At 47.2% G+C, this 16,148-nt stretch overlaps 1 protein-coding gene and 2 non-coding genes across 6 annotated transcripts; all 3 read left to right on the top strand.

Moving 5' to 3' along the window:
* Window positions 1-5,762: 5,762 nt before the first annotated feature.
* SDHAF1 (succinate dehydrogenase complex assembly factor 1) lies at window positions 5,763-14,594 on the top strand. 4 transcript variants are annotated; one of them, XM_063963684.1, is made up of 3 exons: window positions 5,763-5,866; window positions 10,276-10,612; window positions 14,258-14,594. In XM_063963684.1, the coding sequence occupies exon 2, from the start codon at window positions 10,303-10,305 to the stop codon at window positions 10,570-10,572; it is 270 nt and encodes an 89-aa protein (XP_063819754.1). In that variant the 5' UTR covers window positions 5,763-5,866; window positions 10,276-10,302; the 3' UTR covers window positions 10,573-10,612; window positions 14,258-14,594. The 4 variants fall into 4 exon arrangements, 1 of the variants encoding a protein (XP_063819754.1); XR_010244547.1 differs by having other exon boundaries at window positions 5,764-5,866; window positions 10,276-10,623; XR_010244551.1 differs by lacking the exon at window positions 5,763-5,866 and adding an exon at window positions 5,898-5,998 and having other exon boundaries at window positions 10,276-10,623.
* On the top strand, window positions 6,135-6,209 carry LOC134932899 (small nucleolar RNA SNORA47). The gene has a single exon (XR_010179526.1). It is a non-coding gene; the product is annotated as a small nucleolar RNA SNORA47 (small nucleolar RNA).
* On the top strand, window positions 10,757-10,882 carry LOC134932894 (small nucleolar RNA SNORA47). The gene has a single exon (XR_010179525.1). It is a non-coding gene; the product is annotated as a small nucleolar RNA SNORA47 (small nucleolar RNA).
* Window positions 14,595-16,148: the final 1,554 nt, after the last annotated feature.

A 16,148-nucleotide genomic window follows, 5' to 3' on the forward strand; every position in this document is an offset into this window, starting at 1 on the left:
CCCTGCCTCTAGCAAGAAAGGAAGCACCTCTGACCTTCTTGCTTCTTTGTGCGCGAAAGGACTGCATTTGGTAATACGGTGCTTTCTTAGGTTGTGAGGGAATATATGGCAAAAAGTTTGACTTCCCAGCAGTAGCTGTGGAAACCAGGTCCGAGAGACCGTCCCCAAACAATTCCTCACCCTTGTAAGGTAACACCTCCATGTGTTTTTTGGAGTCTGCATCACCTGTCCACTGCCGAGTCCACAGGACCCTCCTGGCAGAAATTGACATTGCATTAATTCTAGAGCCCAGTAGGCAAATGTCCCTCTGGGCATCCCTCATATATAGGACAGTGTATTTTATATGCCCCAGGGTCAGCATAATGGTATCCCTGTCCAAGGTATCCATTTCCTCAGGCAGATTATCTGTCCACGCTGCTACAGCACTACACATCCACGCCAACGCAATTGCCGGCCTCAGTAGAGTCCCTGAATGTGTATAAACAGATTTCAGGATACTTTCCTGCTTTCTATCTGCAGGATCCTTTAGGGTGGCCGTATCTTGCGACGGCAGGGCCACCTTTCATAGATAAGCGTGTGAGAGCTTTATCTACCCTAGGGGAGGATTCCCAGCGCACCCTGTCCTCTGGCGGGAAAGGGTACGCCATAAGTAACCTTTTGGAAATCAGGACTTTCTTATCTGGGGAATCCCACGCTCTTTCACATAACTCATTTAACTCATGTGAAGGGGGAAAAGTCACCTCTTGCTTTTTCTCCCCATACATATAAACCCTCTTGTCAGGGACAGGGTTTACCTCTGATATGTGTAAAACATCCTTCATCGCTATAATCATGTAACGTATAGCTTTTGTCATTTTTGGTTGCAATTTTGCATCATCGTCATCGACACTGGAGTCAGAATCCGTGTCGACATCTGTGTCAACCATTTTGGATAGTGGGCACTTTTGAGACCCTGAGGGCCTCTGCGCTGTAGGATCAGGCATGGGTTGAGACCCTGACTGGCCCGAGGTATCAGCTTTATCCAACCTTTTATGTAAGGAGTTTACATTATCATTTAACACCTTCCACATATCCATCCAATCAGGTGTTGGCACCGTCGGCGGCGACACATCAGTCAACTGCACTTGCTCTGCCTCCACATAGCCCTCTTCGTCAAACATGTCGACACACACGTACCGACACACCACACACACAGGGGAAGCTCTAAATGAGGACAGGACCCCCACAAGGCCTTTTGGAGAGACAGAGAGAGAGTATGCCAGCACACACCCCAGCGCTATATAACCCAGGGATTACACAGTAACTTAGTGTTTACCCAGTAGCTGCTGTAATATTATTAATGCGCCTAAATTTATGTGCCCCCCCTCTCTTTTTTACCCCTCTACCGTGATTCTGCAGGGGAGAGCCTGGGGAGCTTCCTCTCAGCGGAGCTGTGGAAGGAAAATGGCGCTGGTGAGTGCTGAGGAAGAAGGCCCCGCCCCCTCAGTGGCGGGCTTCTGTCCCGCGATTTTTTTGTAAAATAAATGGCGGGGGCTCATACATTTAACAGTGTCCCACTGTCTATATGCAGCTTTCGCCAGGAGGTATCAATTGCTGCCCAGGGCGCCCCCCCCTGCGCCCTGCACCCCACAGTGACCGGAGTGTGTGGGTTAGTGTGGGCGCAATGGCGCACAGCTGCAGTACTGTGCGCTACCTCATGTGAAGACAGGAGTCTTCTGCCGCCGATTTCGATGTCTTCTCCGCTTCTGCCGGCTTCTGTCTTCTGGCTCTGCGAGGGGGACGGCGGCGCGGCTCCGGGAACGGACGACAAGGTCAGGTCCTGTGTTCGATCCCTCTGGAGCTAATGGTGTCCAGTAGCCTAAGAAGCGCAACCTAGCCGCAGTTAGTAGGTTTGCTACTCTCCCCTCAGTCCCACGTAGCAGAGAGTCTGTTGCCAGCAGAAGCTCTCTGAAAATAAAAAAACCTAACTAAAATACTTTCTTATTAGCAAGCTCAGGAGAGCTCACTAAAAGCACCCAGCTCTGTCCGGTCACAGATTCTAACTGAGGTCTGGAGGAGGAGCCAGTGCACACCAGATAGTACTAAATCTTTCTTTAGAGTGCCCAGTCTCCTGCGGAGCCCGCTATTCCCCATGGTCCTTACGGAGTCCCCAGCATCCACTAGGACGTTAGAGAAATAATGATTTTATATATAATTTTATAATTTACTGTATAGGTAATATCTATATTGAACGAAACTTTGTTTTCTGCATTGAATAATTGTCGTACCTTGATAGTTAATTGGTAATTAGTATACTATGGGGCTTTTTCAACAAGTTTTATCATATGCAAGTTTTAAAACTCATTGGGGGAGATTCAAATGTCTGAAAAGTCAGTTGGGTGTCTGTGTTGTCCTGTCTATTAGATAGGAAAAAACAGACACCCAACTGACTTTTCAAACATTTGAATCTCCCCCACTGTATATAATAAATGGTGCTCCAGCCAATCAGCTCCATACTTTCAGTTTTCAAACACATGACAGTTAGGAGATGATTGACTGGAGCACCATTTACGATACGCAACAAGTTTTAAAACTCGTTGCATATGATAATACTCGTTGATAAATTAGCCCCTATATGCTGTACCCTCTCACATAATACATAATAATTGTCTTGATATGCTCTTGAAGTCAGAGTCGGATTAAGGGCCTCATAGGCCTGGAGCTGAAAATGATCAAGGGCCTATTGTTAGAAGTGGAGGAGCTGTGACCAGTGCTGTATGGGTGTGACCAGTTTAATGTGGGTGTGTACACCCCTACCCTATCATCTTCAATGATTCTCAATACATATAAAGAACATTTTTATAATTTTATGAGGAAAATAGAAATACATTTATAACCAGGGGTGTAGAGACCTGTGGCGTGCCCAGGTACAGTTTTGGGAGTGTGTCCTAATTGTGGGTAGGCGTGGCCACATCCTCTTATGCAGATGATGAGGGGAATCGGCACTGTTGCAGGCGCTATCGTACCCATCAGCAAGGGACAAATCCAGAGGGGAGTGCGATCAGTGTGATTGTTTCCCACCAAGACCCCCTGCACAGAGAGAAGAGACGCTGCTAAACGGCAGCAGCCACCCTGCAGCCACCACAGCCCAGCCCGCACATACCAGTGTGTGCTGCCTTGGGAACAAAGGTGCAGCTGCTGTGACAGGTTAGGGGGGCGGGGGAAGGCAGCAGCGGACTGCGTAATTAGTACCCCCTACCCTCCCTCTGTTACAGCCGCGGTGTGTGGCTTACAGCGCCAGGTTGTTGCTAGGAGACCGACACGCCTCTCCGAACTTCTGCTTCCCTGGCCACCGCTCCCTTGGTGACGGGGGATGCGCTTAGCTCCCTGCCCGCAGATGCCCTAGCAACAAGGGACGCTGGCGGAACAGGCTGAGCGGGACTGTATGTGTGCATGCAGCGGGTCAGTTGCATTGAGTTATTTATTAAGAGAGGCTGGGGCTGTGCTCTGCGCTGATTGGCTCATGCCTTTTTTATCACCCTGGTCAGCCTCTCTCCTGGTGCTGGTCATAGTTCCTGGTTTGCTGCGGGAGCTCTCATCACTGTGTTCCTGTCTCTGTGTGCAGATCTCTCACCAGTCTCTCAGCACGCATCAACAGTGTCAGCTCTGATGTCCAGCTTCAGTGCCGTACCAGCCTTCCATAGAATTTCCAAGCTGTATTATATATCTTTAGCCTTTTCTTTAGTATTAGTTAAGTACAAGCTGCTAGCTATAGTACTATTCCTCCCAGCCCGGAGGTTATCCCCAATTAAGGGTATCTTTTGTGTTAACTCTCCTCAGTATTAACTTCTCCCTGACCCGGCAGTCCCTTCTCCCCTCAGTGATTTAGTTTCAGTAACTCTGCCATAGTTTGCCTTCCCTTCTCCCCGTTCATTCTTGCTGCCCACTTAGTTATCTTGGGGTTTCAGTTCCTGCCGGCTTTGATTCAGGTCACCCTGGGGTTGAGCTCATACTACTGCCAGTGGCGTAAGTCCTGGTGGGCATCCCGGTTCCGGTAGACGCATAGAGTCAGAAGACCTGCTGTGTGCGTTCTATGAGTCTCAACCCCGGATGTACAAGGGTCACTGCCTAAAGACCTACAAGCAACACTGAACTCCGAAGGAAGATCTCTATTCCACCGTAACACCGGCAGCAGTGTTTACAACACTTTATAGCTAGCTGGGCAGCTGGTCATCCTCATGGTGTCATGATTATGAGCCTATTTTTTTGTGAAAGTTTGGAGCTAGAGCTCCATCTGCCCCATTATTAATCTGGCCCTGCATGCATTACTGGGATAATTAGGAACAGCGTTAGTCAGACTACATAAATGATGACAATAATTGCTGCATTTTTGCAGTGCAGATGGTACTATATATAAAATAGTTAAATCCGATAGCTGGCATTAGTATTTCTTTAAGTTCAGTGTCTCTGCAGAACTAGTGGTGGTATATTACACTGGGGGTCACAATGAAGGGGTGTTTAACTGATGCCATTCTTTTCTTTCGTCTCTGGAAGACTACAGATGTAGCCATGCTCATCGCGGCTACATCTGCGGCAAACGGGCACTCTTTGTAAGACACATGCGCACCCGACGTGCACACTGTCGCGCCTAACAAGGCGAGATTGCGCTGAGATGTAGCCACGTTGAGCGTGGCTACATTTGTACCTCCTCTTATGCTGGCTGCTGATGCCGGTGGGTCTGATGTCACAATCTCGTGACAGTCCCTGGCATGAAAGCTCTGGTAGAGGAGGAGCCACCCCCTGGGGTCATTCTGACCCGTTCACTCGCTGATTTTTGTCGCAGCCGAGCGAACGGGTCCCTACGGCGCCGGCGCATGCCAGACGACCGAAGGCCGTAGCAGGGATGCGATCGCCTCTGCCTGATTGACAGGCAGAAGCGGTCGCTGGGCGGGAGGGGGTGGAATGGCGGCGTTTGGCTGCCGTTTCGTGGGGGACCCACTACTTCTCCATGTCACCCTCTGCCTCTCACCCACTTCCTATCCCCATCACCCTTCCCCGTCACCCACTGCCCCTCCCCGTCTCTCTCTGCCATTCCCTATTACCCTCAGCCTCCCTCTCTGTCGCAGCTCTTGTCATTTTTTAAACACAGCACGTAAAATGACAGTAACAAGCTGATTGGTTGGTACTTTATATACATCTTTGATAAATACCCCCAGAGCCTGTGGGTGAATACAGGAAAGGTGTGGTATATTTTAGCAGGGGTGTATCTACCCATTGGCCAGGATGGCACTGAAGAGGCTTTTTTTTTGGGGGGGGGGGGGGGGGGGGGGGCTGGTTAAGGTCAGGCTGTGGGAAGGGTGGGTTGAGGTTAGGGGGGAGGGATGGTGTAACGTGAATACGAGACACTACTGTGCAGTGTAATGTGAATAAGGGACACTACTGTGTGTCATATTTTGAATTGGAAGTACTATTGTGCCCACACCCTTCCACCCCCCGCCCCCCACAAGACCATACCCCATTTCCAATACTCACACCTTATTCCAAAAGTGTGTAGGGGGGCGCCAGCCCCTTACTTTGCCTGGGACGCTCGGACCCCTAGATACACCCCTGTATTTTAGATCTCACGTTCTTCTTTGTTCACATGAAATGATATGCTGAGACACATGATTTATTTTGTACTGCCATGGTACTGTATATGTATATACAGTATACTGAATGCAAAATGGCAAAACGTCTGATACTAGACCAGAGCATAACTGTCCAGAGATCAGCGTAGCTGCCGGGTATAGACGGCAGGTGGCAGTGCAGGGCCCAGCTGGACGGAAGTTACAAATCTTCTCCCGCTCTATGATCCGGCGTTTCCGGCCAGCATGGGAGGATCGGGAAGGTCAGTGGCAGCGTGTTCCGTACTAATAATGGGGAAAGTCACAGCCTTGGGCGAGACGAGCGTCTCCAGCTGTGCTGGGACATGTAGTTCCACGGCAGCGGGTGGAGGAGATGTGCGGCCACCTGATGCCAGGTAACTGACGTGTCTCCCTGCTGGGATGGATGGTACATGGGCCCTTACGCTGGTGAGAAACTGGGCTGTATATTAATGCTAGCTCTACCCCCCTCCCCCTTACAGGGCAGCCTGTGTGCGCCTGGTGGTGATGGGCTGGAGGCATGAGAAGGTGGAGCAGTCCCCCATACTGCTGCCAACTGGTTACACCCTCCTATACTACTAACACTGCATGTGCCTAGGGCCCTGCCAGCTTTGTTGGGAAGGGATGCAGCATTTTGCAGTAACAAAGTCATGATTGACCTTTAAAGTTATCTTTGTGTGACTGTGTATTCTCATTGTGGAATCATGTTGTGTGTGATAAGTTTTGGGCTCCCCATGAAATCTCCATGATCAGGGCTTGTGTGTTTTGTACTGGATTGAATTTTGGTCTGCGCTGTACCGCACACAGGTGTACTCTGTTGAGGTAGATGTGCAGTTGTGATGGCATATAAATACTAATAGCATCCTACATTGTGCATTATTACTTCACAGCCCCATAGGGAGGTCACATTAAAATTCATGTATTGAGGCTACCGTATGTACTATGGGTTTTTGCTCCTAAACGTGCAATATTAATTAGTATGTCATCTTATTGCATTTTCACATGCTTTTTATATTGATTTGTCTTTAAAACTTGTCATGGTAGCAGGTAACGTAGCATGGCACTAATTCACATAACTTGGTACAGCAGATGTGGTTCACTTACATTTATTGGGCTGTATGAATGCTGATTGCTAGTTATTGTCCGGGCTGTAATTAGCACTTGCTAAATTTAAGCTTTGAAAATGCAAATTAAAAAAAGATTAGAACGCATTTGTGGCCAAATAAACTTTTTTTTTTGTCCTTTGTGGATTGCTCAAAAGGATAGATGCTGTTATCAAAACCCCTATTGGGTTGTTGTCTACGACTGGATGTAGTCAGAATACCGATGCCGGGATCCTGACCGCCAGAATGCTGGCAGCGCTGCTATAGTTATTCCCACTTCTGGGTGTCCGCTACACCCATGGAGTGGGAATAGAACCTGTGGCGAGCCACCGAGCCCGCAAGGGGCTTTATTGCACTCGCCCTCCTGTCGGTATTCTGATTGCCGCAATCCCGTACCCAACCCGTCTACGACTGCCATTTATCAAAAAGACCATTGTTTTACAACTCCTCATGTAGCTCTCTTTGTGTTTCTGGTGCTCCTTGTTTGAATATCAGAGGGATACAGGCATCAGTGATCTCTATTCCTGCGTGATAAGCAGAGCACTTTATGCTGTGGTTGTGTAACGGCACAATGGGCTTTATTCAGAGTTAGGAGTAAGATAAAAAAACAAACCTTTATTCAAATACAAGGGGCTCAGGTACTTTTGTTTTGCATACAGGGTAAATACTGGGTGCATTTGCATGCAGTATACTAGGAAGCTGTTTTTACAATGCAATTCAGATTTAAGCAAGGGCACACCACTTCCCAACTCTGAGGCTGGTTACCCGATATGTTGGACGACATATCATATACGAATTGGAACGATGTATCGTCCATATAGCCGGCTCAGTGTGTACACTTAATCGCAGGGTTATCCTATCTGATTTGTGAAATGTGCCGATATAAAATCTGCAGCTATGACACAGAAACTGTTATCCAGACATCAAAATGACCTCCGTTTTCTCCTGTTTTGTCATCTTCAGTTACTTGTAACAAAAAGTGTTGTAACTTTTGAACTATAGCTGCTGTTTCAAATCTGTATGCAACAATAAACTTTTCAGCAAATTCTGATGTAGTTTGACATGTTACACGACCCCCTTTCCATTTGAAAAAACTGACTTAGATTCAAGATGGCCGATTCCAAGATGGTGCCCATGTTCGGTAAATACCCTAAAATATAGCACACCTCACCCATACTTTACTGGAGTATTCAGTTTTCCCATTTCCTGCACAGTTTTTGAACCAAAAGGGTTTACTGCGACTTTTGAATCACCCCTGTATTTGCAAACAGTGACATTATATTTTTTCAAAGTATTTTCTAGAGGAGTCTCTGCAAAATTGCATGCGTTCAATCCGCTTGATGAAGCAGTTGGACCAGTCCGAAGCAGGTATATCTTCTACATGCTTGATGAATGTCTCCACTGCAGCTTCCAGTGACTCAAAACAAATCTCACACAAAGTCGCAGGGGGCCAGGTCTGGACTGTACGGCGGATGACCAAGCTCCTGGACTTGTGGGCATGTGCATTGTCAGGAGGGAGAATGGTATCACAAGCGAGAGTTCTTGAACGGCACCTGGAAATGGCTTCCAACACTTGCGGCAGGCATTGGTTGGCTTACCAGTCCCCAGTGAAGGTGCGCTGCTGCATGAGTGGTACGGTAGCTACAGTACATGACCAGTCTGGGCCAGAAAAACAGCCACCATCTGCTTGGCAACGTTGCACTCACTTTGGAACTTCTGTTTGATCTCGGGGTTGATATTGTAGATCCAGGATTCATCACCACTGATGATCTCCGAGCCTCCTCCTGCTCACTGGAGACATACAGTGTGCAGAAACCTTGGTCAGGCCAAGCTTTTCGTGGCGTATCAAGCGGAAAGATCCCGATGAGATGCCGATCTTTCTCTAAGTGGGCCAAGGTCACCCTGGCATCCACCTCAACTACGGCCCATTTGGCAGCAATATTGTCTTCAGTGAAGTCGGCTGCATCGCTCCTAGTCTTCCAGGGGCTGTCTCCCATACCAAAATTCGGCAAACCACTCAGTGGTTTGGGACGGTGTTTCCTCCCCAAAAGCAGCTCAGTCAGTCAAAACTCTCCTGCTGTCACAGACCACTCTTGTAGTCGTAGAAGATCATGGCTCTCCAGTGGCATCTGTTGAGTTATTATCCTTTATTTGGCGCCACAAGGGATCCGCAGCGCCCAATTAGAGTGCATAAACAAATAAAACAGGAAAACAGCAACTTACAGTTGAAGACAATATAGGGCAAGTACAGGGTAAATAAACATAGCTACATCAGTAGACGACACTGAAATAAGTATCAGGTGGCAGAAGACGGCGGGATTTGGTGCAGTTTAAAATTATTAAAATGAGAAAAGGATAAGCACATGAGGGAAGAGGGCACTACTTGTGAGAGCTTACATTCTAAAGGGGAGGGGTAGACAGACAGGGGTGACACAGACAGGCTAGACAGAGCGTGGAACAGAGGGTTAGGAGGAGAGTTGGCTGGGTTTGGTGAAGAAGTGGGTCTTGAGAGCCCGTTTGAAGTTTTGTGGAGAGGTAGGGAATTCCTGAAAATGGAGCAGCACGTGAAAAATCTTGGCGGTAGGAGTGAGAGGAAGTAATCAGAAGGCAGGAGAGGCGGTGTGCATTAGCAGAGTGTAGAGGACGGGTGGGAGTGTGAAGGGAGAGAAGGCAGAGATGTAAAATATGTAAGTTTGTGAACATATGCTGTCTTCCTTGGTGTGCAGTGCTGCTTGTATATGGTTCTGGGCCTTGACATCTCGCAAACTTAAGTCAGATTACATTTCACAGCCAGTCAGATTGTGTCTACTCTACCTATGCACTGCACATCCGGAAACTTATTGCACACATTTTGCATATCGGCCCATCCTGCTGTGTGTACTAGCGGTGTACAATTGCTGCAGAGGCTGGCCATGATTGACATCGCAACTGGGTGGGTGGGCACAGGTAATGCCCACCCTGTTGTGATGTCAAGCACAACACATTGGGCCAATGAGCTGTGAGTGTGTATGCACTTACCGATTGTCAGATGTCAGTGGATTGGCTGTAAGTCTCTGCACATTTTACATCTGCCCCACCAGCAGTGCAACATTTTTTTTATTTATTTTCAGTATGCTTTTTTTTTTTTTTTCGCACTTACTCCTATAAGGCCCAGTTAGCAAATTTTGGCGAGCTTTCATCTGAACAGCTATTTATAAAAACATTTACACTGACAGCCGATCTAAACACTGTATTGCTGGAAATTGGCAAAATAGCCTTGTATTTCTACTAACTGAGCTTGCTGTCCAGGTGATAAACACCTAGGGTAAATGTTGTGCCACGGGTGAGTTACGCTCTGGCCAATTTTGGGCAGGGGGTCAGGAAATTCTCCTTCATCCCATGCTTTATGGCTATGGCTGTCCGCTCTGCACCGAGTGTTTTATTAAAGTAATAAGCAAACTGTGTTACTACAGAAACTGTGGGGTTTATATTTTATTACATTCTGGATTTTTAACAGTAAAACCTTACTTATTTCTATGTAAATACTTACTCTTCTGTGCTTACCTCTGCAGAACATTGGGCTGGTGATATGAGGTACAATGACAAGACATACCAACCTCCAGAAACAAGTTCTGCGTCTGTACAAGCAGTGTCTACTGGCTGGGAAAGACAAACCTGGATTCCTGCCCCAAATCCAGCATGAGTTCAGGAAGAATGCAAAGATCCCAAGGACTAACATCATGATGATTGAGTATCTCCTGCGCCGTGGGAGGAGACAGCTGGAGCAGCTACAGGATGTACATACAATACAGCTGGGAACTTTCATCAAAACCTCATCTGACCAGGAGAAACCCCCCACATCCACATAAGCGGGGCTGTCAGACGTGTTGGGATACCCAGTATACAGATGTAAATATTTGGTGGGTTTTACAATTGTCATACGTCTTAAAATGTAATTTGCTGGTAGAACTGGGTAGCTTATTTTGGAAGATGGATAATACAGGAAAGCTGGATGAAGTCATTTATACAGTACAAGTGACCTAAGGGAGTGGCTGGAGGGATGAGAAGGTGGCGCAGTCTGCTATACTGCTTCTTACTGGTTATACCCTCCAATAGTAACCGTGCATGTGCCTGTTGTCTTCCTACCTGTGTTGGGAAATGACTTTGCATTAACAACATAATCACCTATTTTGAATTTCTAAATGTGTTTTGTTTTAAACTTGTTTCATGTAGCTAGCTTTACAGGTGGTGTGTGGTTCTTACAACCAGGTGGCTGGGCAGGAACTATACAGAGAGCATGCTGTAAAATACAGTATTAACTGAACTGCGAGTCACAGTTTATGATCTAGAGCAGCTGCATTTAGCATGTAGCTATCCGGCTCCTATGGAACTACACATAAAGCATGCCCTAATTAGTGTTCCCCCTAGGATGAGGGAGGGGCAGGGCGCCAGAGTTCGGGGCCACATCGGTGCTTCGCCGCGCGCGCGCTTGAAACGGGGGTGCTGCCATGCAAATTAGGGGGCGTGGCCACACCCCCGTCATTTTAGTGGGCGGTGCGGCCCACAAACGCTACTATAGAGGGCGTCTGTGGCCGGCGACGTCACTTTTGGGGGCGTGCCCAGCACCTCCGTCGGTGCTGGGCTTCCCCCAGCTCTCTCCCAATGCGTGAATGGATGCCGTGCGCATGCGCACAGCATCTTTACATGCTGGGAGGGCAGGAAGCGGGTGGCTGTTCTAGCAGGGCGCCGCAAAAGGGGCAGGGCGGGTTTTGCCTTCTAAAAAACGGGCAGGGCGCGGCGCCCTGCTAAAACAGCCTAGAGTGAACACTACTAATAGTAAAACGCTGGGATGTGTAGTTCCACAACTGCTGGAGGGCTGCATACATTAAATAATCCTGATCTACAGGAATGACTGTAAGCCATGTTGTAGGAGTAGAACTGATATTAGGGGACTTATGCAGAGTTGAAAAGTTTTGGGGGATTCAAATGTGTCCTCATACATCTAGCCTCAGTAAGCCATGTAACGTGAGATGCCCCGTGTGAGTGAGCTGACAAGTCCCATGCAACCCTGCTAGTGGCGGACATTTTTTTGGGGCTGAAAATGGGTTTTAAGCCAGGTACACACTAGGAAACGTTTATTTTTAGGCTTATATTGTCCAGTGTGTATGGGGGTATTATTGGTGAGCAATGTGCGCTCCCGCACGACATTCAGCGATGACCAATATTGAGCTGACGTGCAGCTCAACCCGTCAATGTCGAGCTGAACTGCGTGTTCAGGAATGCCGGCGGTGATGTCACTGATCGTTATCGTTGAGCGGTAACGTTCAGTGTGTATGCACTATATTGGTGGACACTTTATTGTTCATCACTGGCATTTAAGCATCAACTAGTGTGTGTATATGGCTTTAGTCGTGACACTTGTATATTGTGTGTGACTGCGTCTTTATAAGGAGCAGAACAGAGCTTGGCATGGGGGGAAAAAATGCTGCATCGTAGCACTTATGCAGATTATGAGACTAAGGGGTCTATTTACTACACACACACCATTTCTAATTAATCGGCAGTCTCCTGGTGCATCCTAGTCTCACAATGTTGTGACTGACACATTTTGCATTTAAAAAAAAAACGTCACTGTAGACCAGTGATTCCCAATCTTTTGAAACACGGCGCCCTAGAGTATCAGAATTTCATTCACTGCACCCCTAGGCCATAAGTTTCTTATTGAAATATTTAACATTAAATTAAGTAAATTGTGTTTTATATGTCATCCTTAGCCTCCGTTATGCGGTGAGGAACAAGATTTGCTTCTGTCTTTCTGTCTACATATTTTATGATTGGCAGCAGGGTCGGACTGGCCCACAGGGGTACAGGGGGAACTTCCTGTGGGCCCCACTGCCTGAGGGCCCATCCCTTCCTCTTGGGCTCTGCACTTGATTGTACATATGTTACATTATACTGCACAGGACATGGTGCTGCTATTCATCAGGTTCATTAATATGCATGCACACTACCTGTGTGTGTAATATATATATATATATATATATATATATATATATATATATATAAGAGACAGAAAGAATCAATCCCTGCGCAGCATGTCCGTGTTTTCCAGAGATTTTGTTCCACACCTCCACCGGCTAGCAGCTCAATCCAGCCCCAGGCCAAGGAGCCGTAGCTATTTGTGCTAGAAAGAACCAGGAGAGCGCACTGGTAAGTTAAAAGCTAATATCTTTATAAAAAAAGAGTAATATCCACATACATTATGGTTAAGAGATCCAAGCTCAATGAAAGAAAGTGTCACCGCTGCACTTTCTCTCGCCGGCTCCGGACCCGGCGGGTGACGTCACAACGTCCACAGCAGATAACCAGGGGCCTGGTTATCTGCTGTGGACGTTGTGACGTCACCCGCCGGGCCCGGAGCCGGCGAGAGAGACTGAGCGAGACAAAGTGCAGCGGTGACACTTTCTTTCATTGAGCTTGGATCTCTTAACCATAATGTATGTGGATATTACTCTTTTCTTATAAAGATATTACCTTTTAACTTACCAGTGCGCTCTCCTGGTTCATTCTAGTGTGTGTATATGTATGTATATATATATTTATTTATTTTTCCCAGCAACTGCACTCTGCGACTACTTTTCAAATGAAGTAGACCACCATCAATAAATGTCTCTATCTCTAGGAGCCCAGACTATACACTCTTTAATGATTAGCCAGATCTCTGTGGCGACTGGCCACGCCCTAAACATGGGCCCGTACCACTGGATTCCTCCGGTGGGCCCTTCATGCCCCAGTCCGACACTGATTGGCAGCCATTAGCACTGGTTTTGCCTATTACATTGCCCACAATTAATTTGAATTGGTCCTGGACCACCAACCCAAGGCACCCCATGATGCCACTGCACACAGTTTGAGAACTACTGCTGTAGACTAAAGGTGACTTATGTAGCAGTGTAATTACAATACTGTTATATTCAGTTAGACCATATATTTGTACCCGAAGTACACATGCAGCATAGGCATGACCTAAGACCACGCTACAATTTTGATTACTGTTCTGCATGCTCTGTTCTCCTGTATATGTTTAGCCTGTCATTGTGCCCACATCTTGCTGAGCTCAGGTTCTTTACTGAAGGGGGTGTTACTACAGTTCCCAAAAATATGGGAGTAGAAAGTTTGTTACTAGAACATCGAATTGGGCTCAGGACCATAATTTGCCTGTAACAGCATTTGGGGGTAGATTTCCTAAAGCAGACAAGTGGTGGTGTTGCCCATAGCAACCAATCAGTGTGTCTATCATTTTCTAGTATGCAATAGAGAATTGATAGCTAGACTCTGGTTGCTGTGGGGAACACCACCACTCTTCATTTTTAGAAACTTTAGTTACAGTAATCTACTCCTTGCAGCCTAATGTATCACAAAGCACCCTTTGTTTGGTATATAGAGTATATGGGCCATATTTCCAAGTTCAAGACTACTACAAATGTATACTTCATTATCTTCCTTAGTAGAAGGATAAAGGGTGTGTAACTAACATTTGTTTTGCTTCTTTAGGCCATTGGTGCAGGACCTGGAAACACTGTCAGGAAGGACAAGTGTTACAATTAGTGTAATGTGCTGAGAGACTGATTTTGGTTTAGGTCACCCATCCAGCATACATTCAGATATGGGAAGCTATGGAGGGCGGCTGTCATGAATATTATCTGTTACACGAACGTCGGGAACCGTAAAAAGATTTCGCTGCACAACAACTTGGGATCTTTACGCCATCAGAAGAAGAGTTCTATTTCTATATATTTAACACTGTTTTGATTAGACAAAATGCAAATATTCTGTATTTAGTTGTAAGATCTGATCGCACCCATCAACAATAAATGTTGTAAAAACTTTAGATGTCAGTTCAAATATTTATTTCTGCAGCGGGGTACACTGGTATTCCACAGGGAATAACATCAGGGTGTAGAGTTGGATCTTGATCCGAGGCACCAACAGGCTAAAGCTTTGACTGTTCCCAGGATGCACTACACCGCCTCCTCTATAGCCCCGCCTCCAGGCACTGGAGCTCAGTTTGTAAGTTGGTCCCTACAGTGCAGGTCACTAACAGGTGGGGCTGCGCTAGGCAGCCCTGAAAAGAGCTTTTTAGGAGACTTAAAGGGCTGCAGCACTTTCTATGTCTTTATGACATGCTGTGCTGCGGCTCCATCACCTCCCTCAGCAGCGCTGCATACTCCCGCGGCCGGTTCCCGGGTACTTGCAGCGAAGACTCACCGGTTTTCAGGCACACCACCGCTGCCGCTCTCCAGGATCGCGTGGCTGCACTAAAAGGAAGAGGTAAGAGGGTCCCCCAGGTGGGACCCACCGGCAAATCTCGATCTGGCCGCGGTCCCAGGAGACAGACCGCGCCGCTGGAGTGGACACTGTCACAGAGGGACCCCACTAGATTCACCAGGGCAAGGAGCACAGGTCGGATTTACTAAAAATCCGTTTATAACAGGCTCCACAGTACCCGGTGATGAAGTCCAGCAGAGGGGATAAGGCGCTGACCTGTCACCCCTCCCCCAGCTCAGGGTGCCATCTACTGCTGGTGTTCTTGCCCTGGAGCTGCAGTTCTCTCCCTCACTCACTGACAGAGATTTTGGCGCCATTACATAGCTGGGCTGATCTCCAGGACTGCTGGGTAATGTCTCCTCTGTAAAGTTGCCTGTATCATCAGCGCTGTGCATTTACAGACACTTAAGTATTCTACACGTCATTTTAGACAGCGTTCGTAAAGAACAAGTGTACTGCTATCTGAATATTTAATACACGTATTCTGTGATATTTTAGTGTTTACTGTGCATTGTTACATTTGTATACATAGCTGTATGTAATTTACTAGTCCAGTGCAGTTTTATTGTTTCTGTAAAAATTCCTGCATTGTACCTGTGACTGAGTGTGCCTGTAGACGCTGTGTGGATTCTATTCTCATGTATCGCATGTTTTGCTATCACTATATTCTGTACCCTGGAGGCTAGGTGTATCAGGGTCTCACATAATATATAGTGCTATACAGGGTATACTATTTTGTATTTCTCACTGTGTTTGTCAGTCACCCCACACCGCTTAAATCCTCTGTTTGAGCGATCACATAACACGGGATTGGTTTCTGGTGTTGTTTGGCTATATTGTACTGTTATGCCCTACGGCTACATCCCATATATGTTTGCTGTGGGGCATCAGCGGACGCTACGGATTTACCAGTTGGGGAAGTGTTAGCTGCTCGTTCAGGCGATGGGTGTCATACATCTCCTAGTCTGCCTGCGGCCCCTCAGGACCCACCTTGGGCAGCGTTTTCAAATATGTTGTCTATGCTTGTAATGCATCTTACGCCCCCTGTGGGACATCCTGTGCCATTACAGCCACATATTGTCCCTGTAGTTAATCCGCCATAGGCGGATGCTCTGTC

The sequence above is a fragment of the Pseudophryne corroboree genome, chromosome 1 (genome assembly GCF_028390025.1).
Source record: "Pseudophryne corroboree isolate aPseCor3 chromosome 1, aPseCor3.hap2, whole genome shotgun sequence".
NCBI lineage: Eukaryota > Metazoa > Chordata > Amphibia > Anura > Myobatrachidae > Pseudophryne > Pseudophryne corroboree.

Coding starts and splice junctions, on each gene's coding strand:
- SDHAF1 (XM_063963684.1), top strand. CDS start 10,303: ATGACAAGACATACCAACCTCCAGAAACAAGTTCTGCGTCTGTACAAG.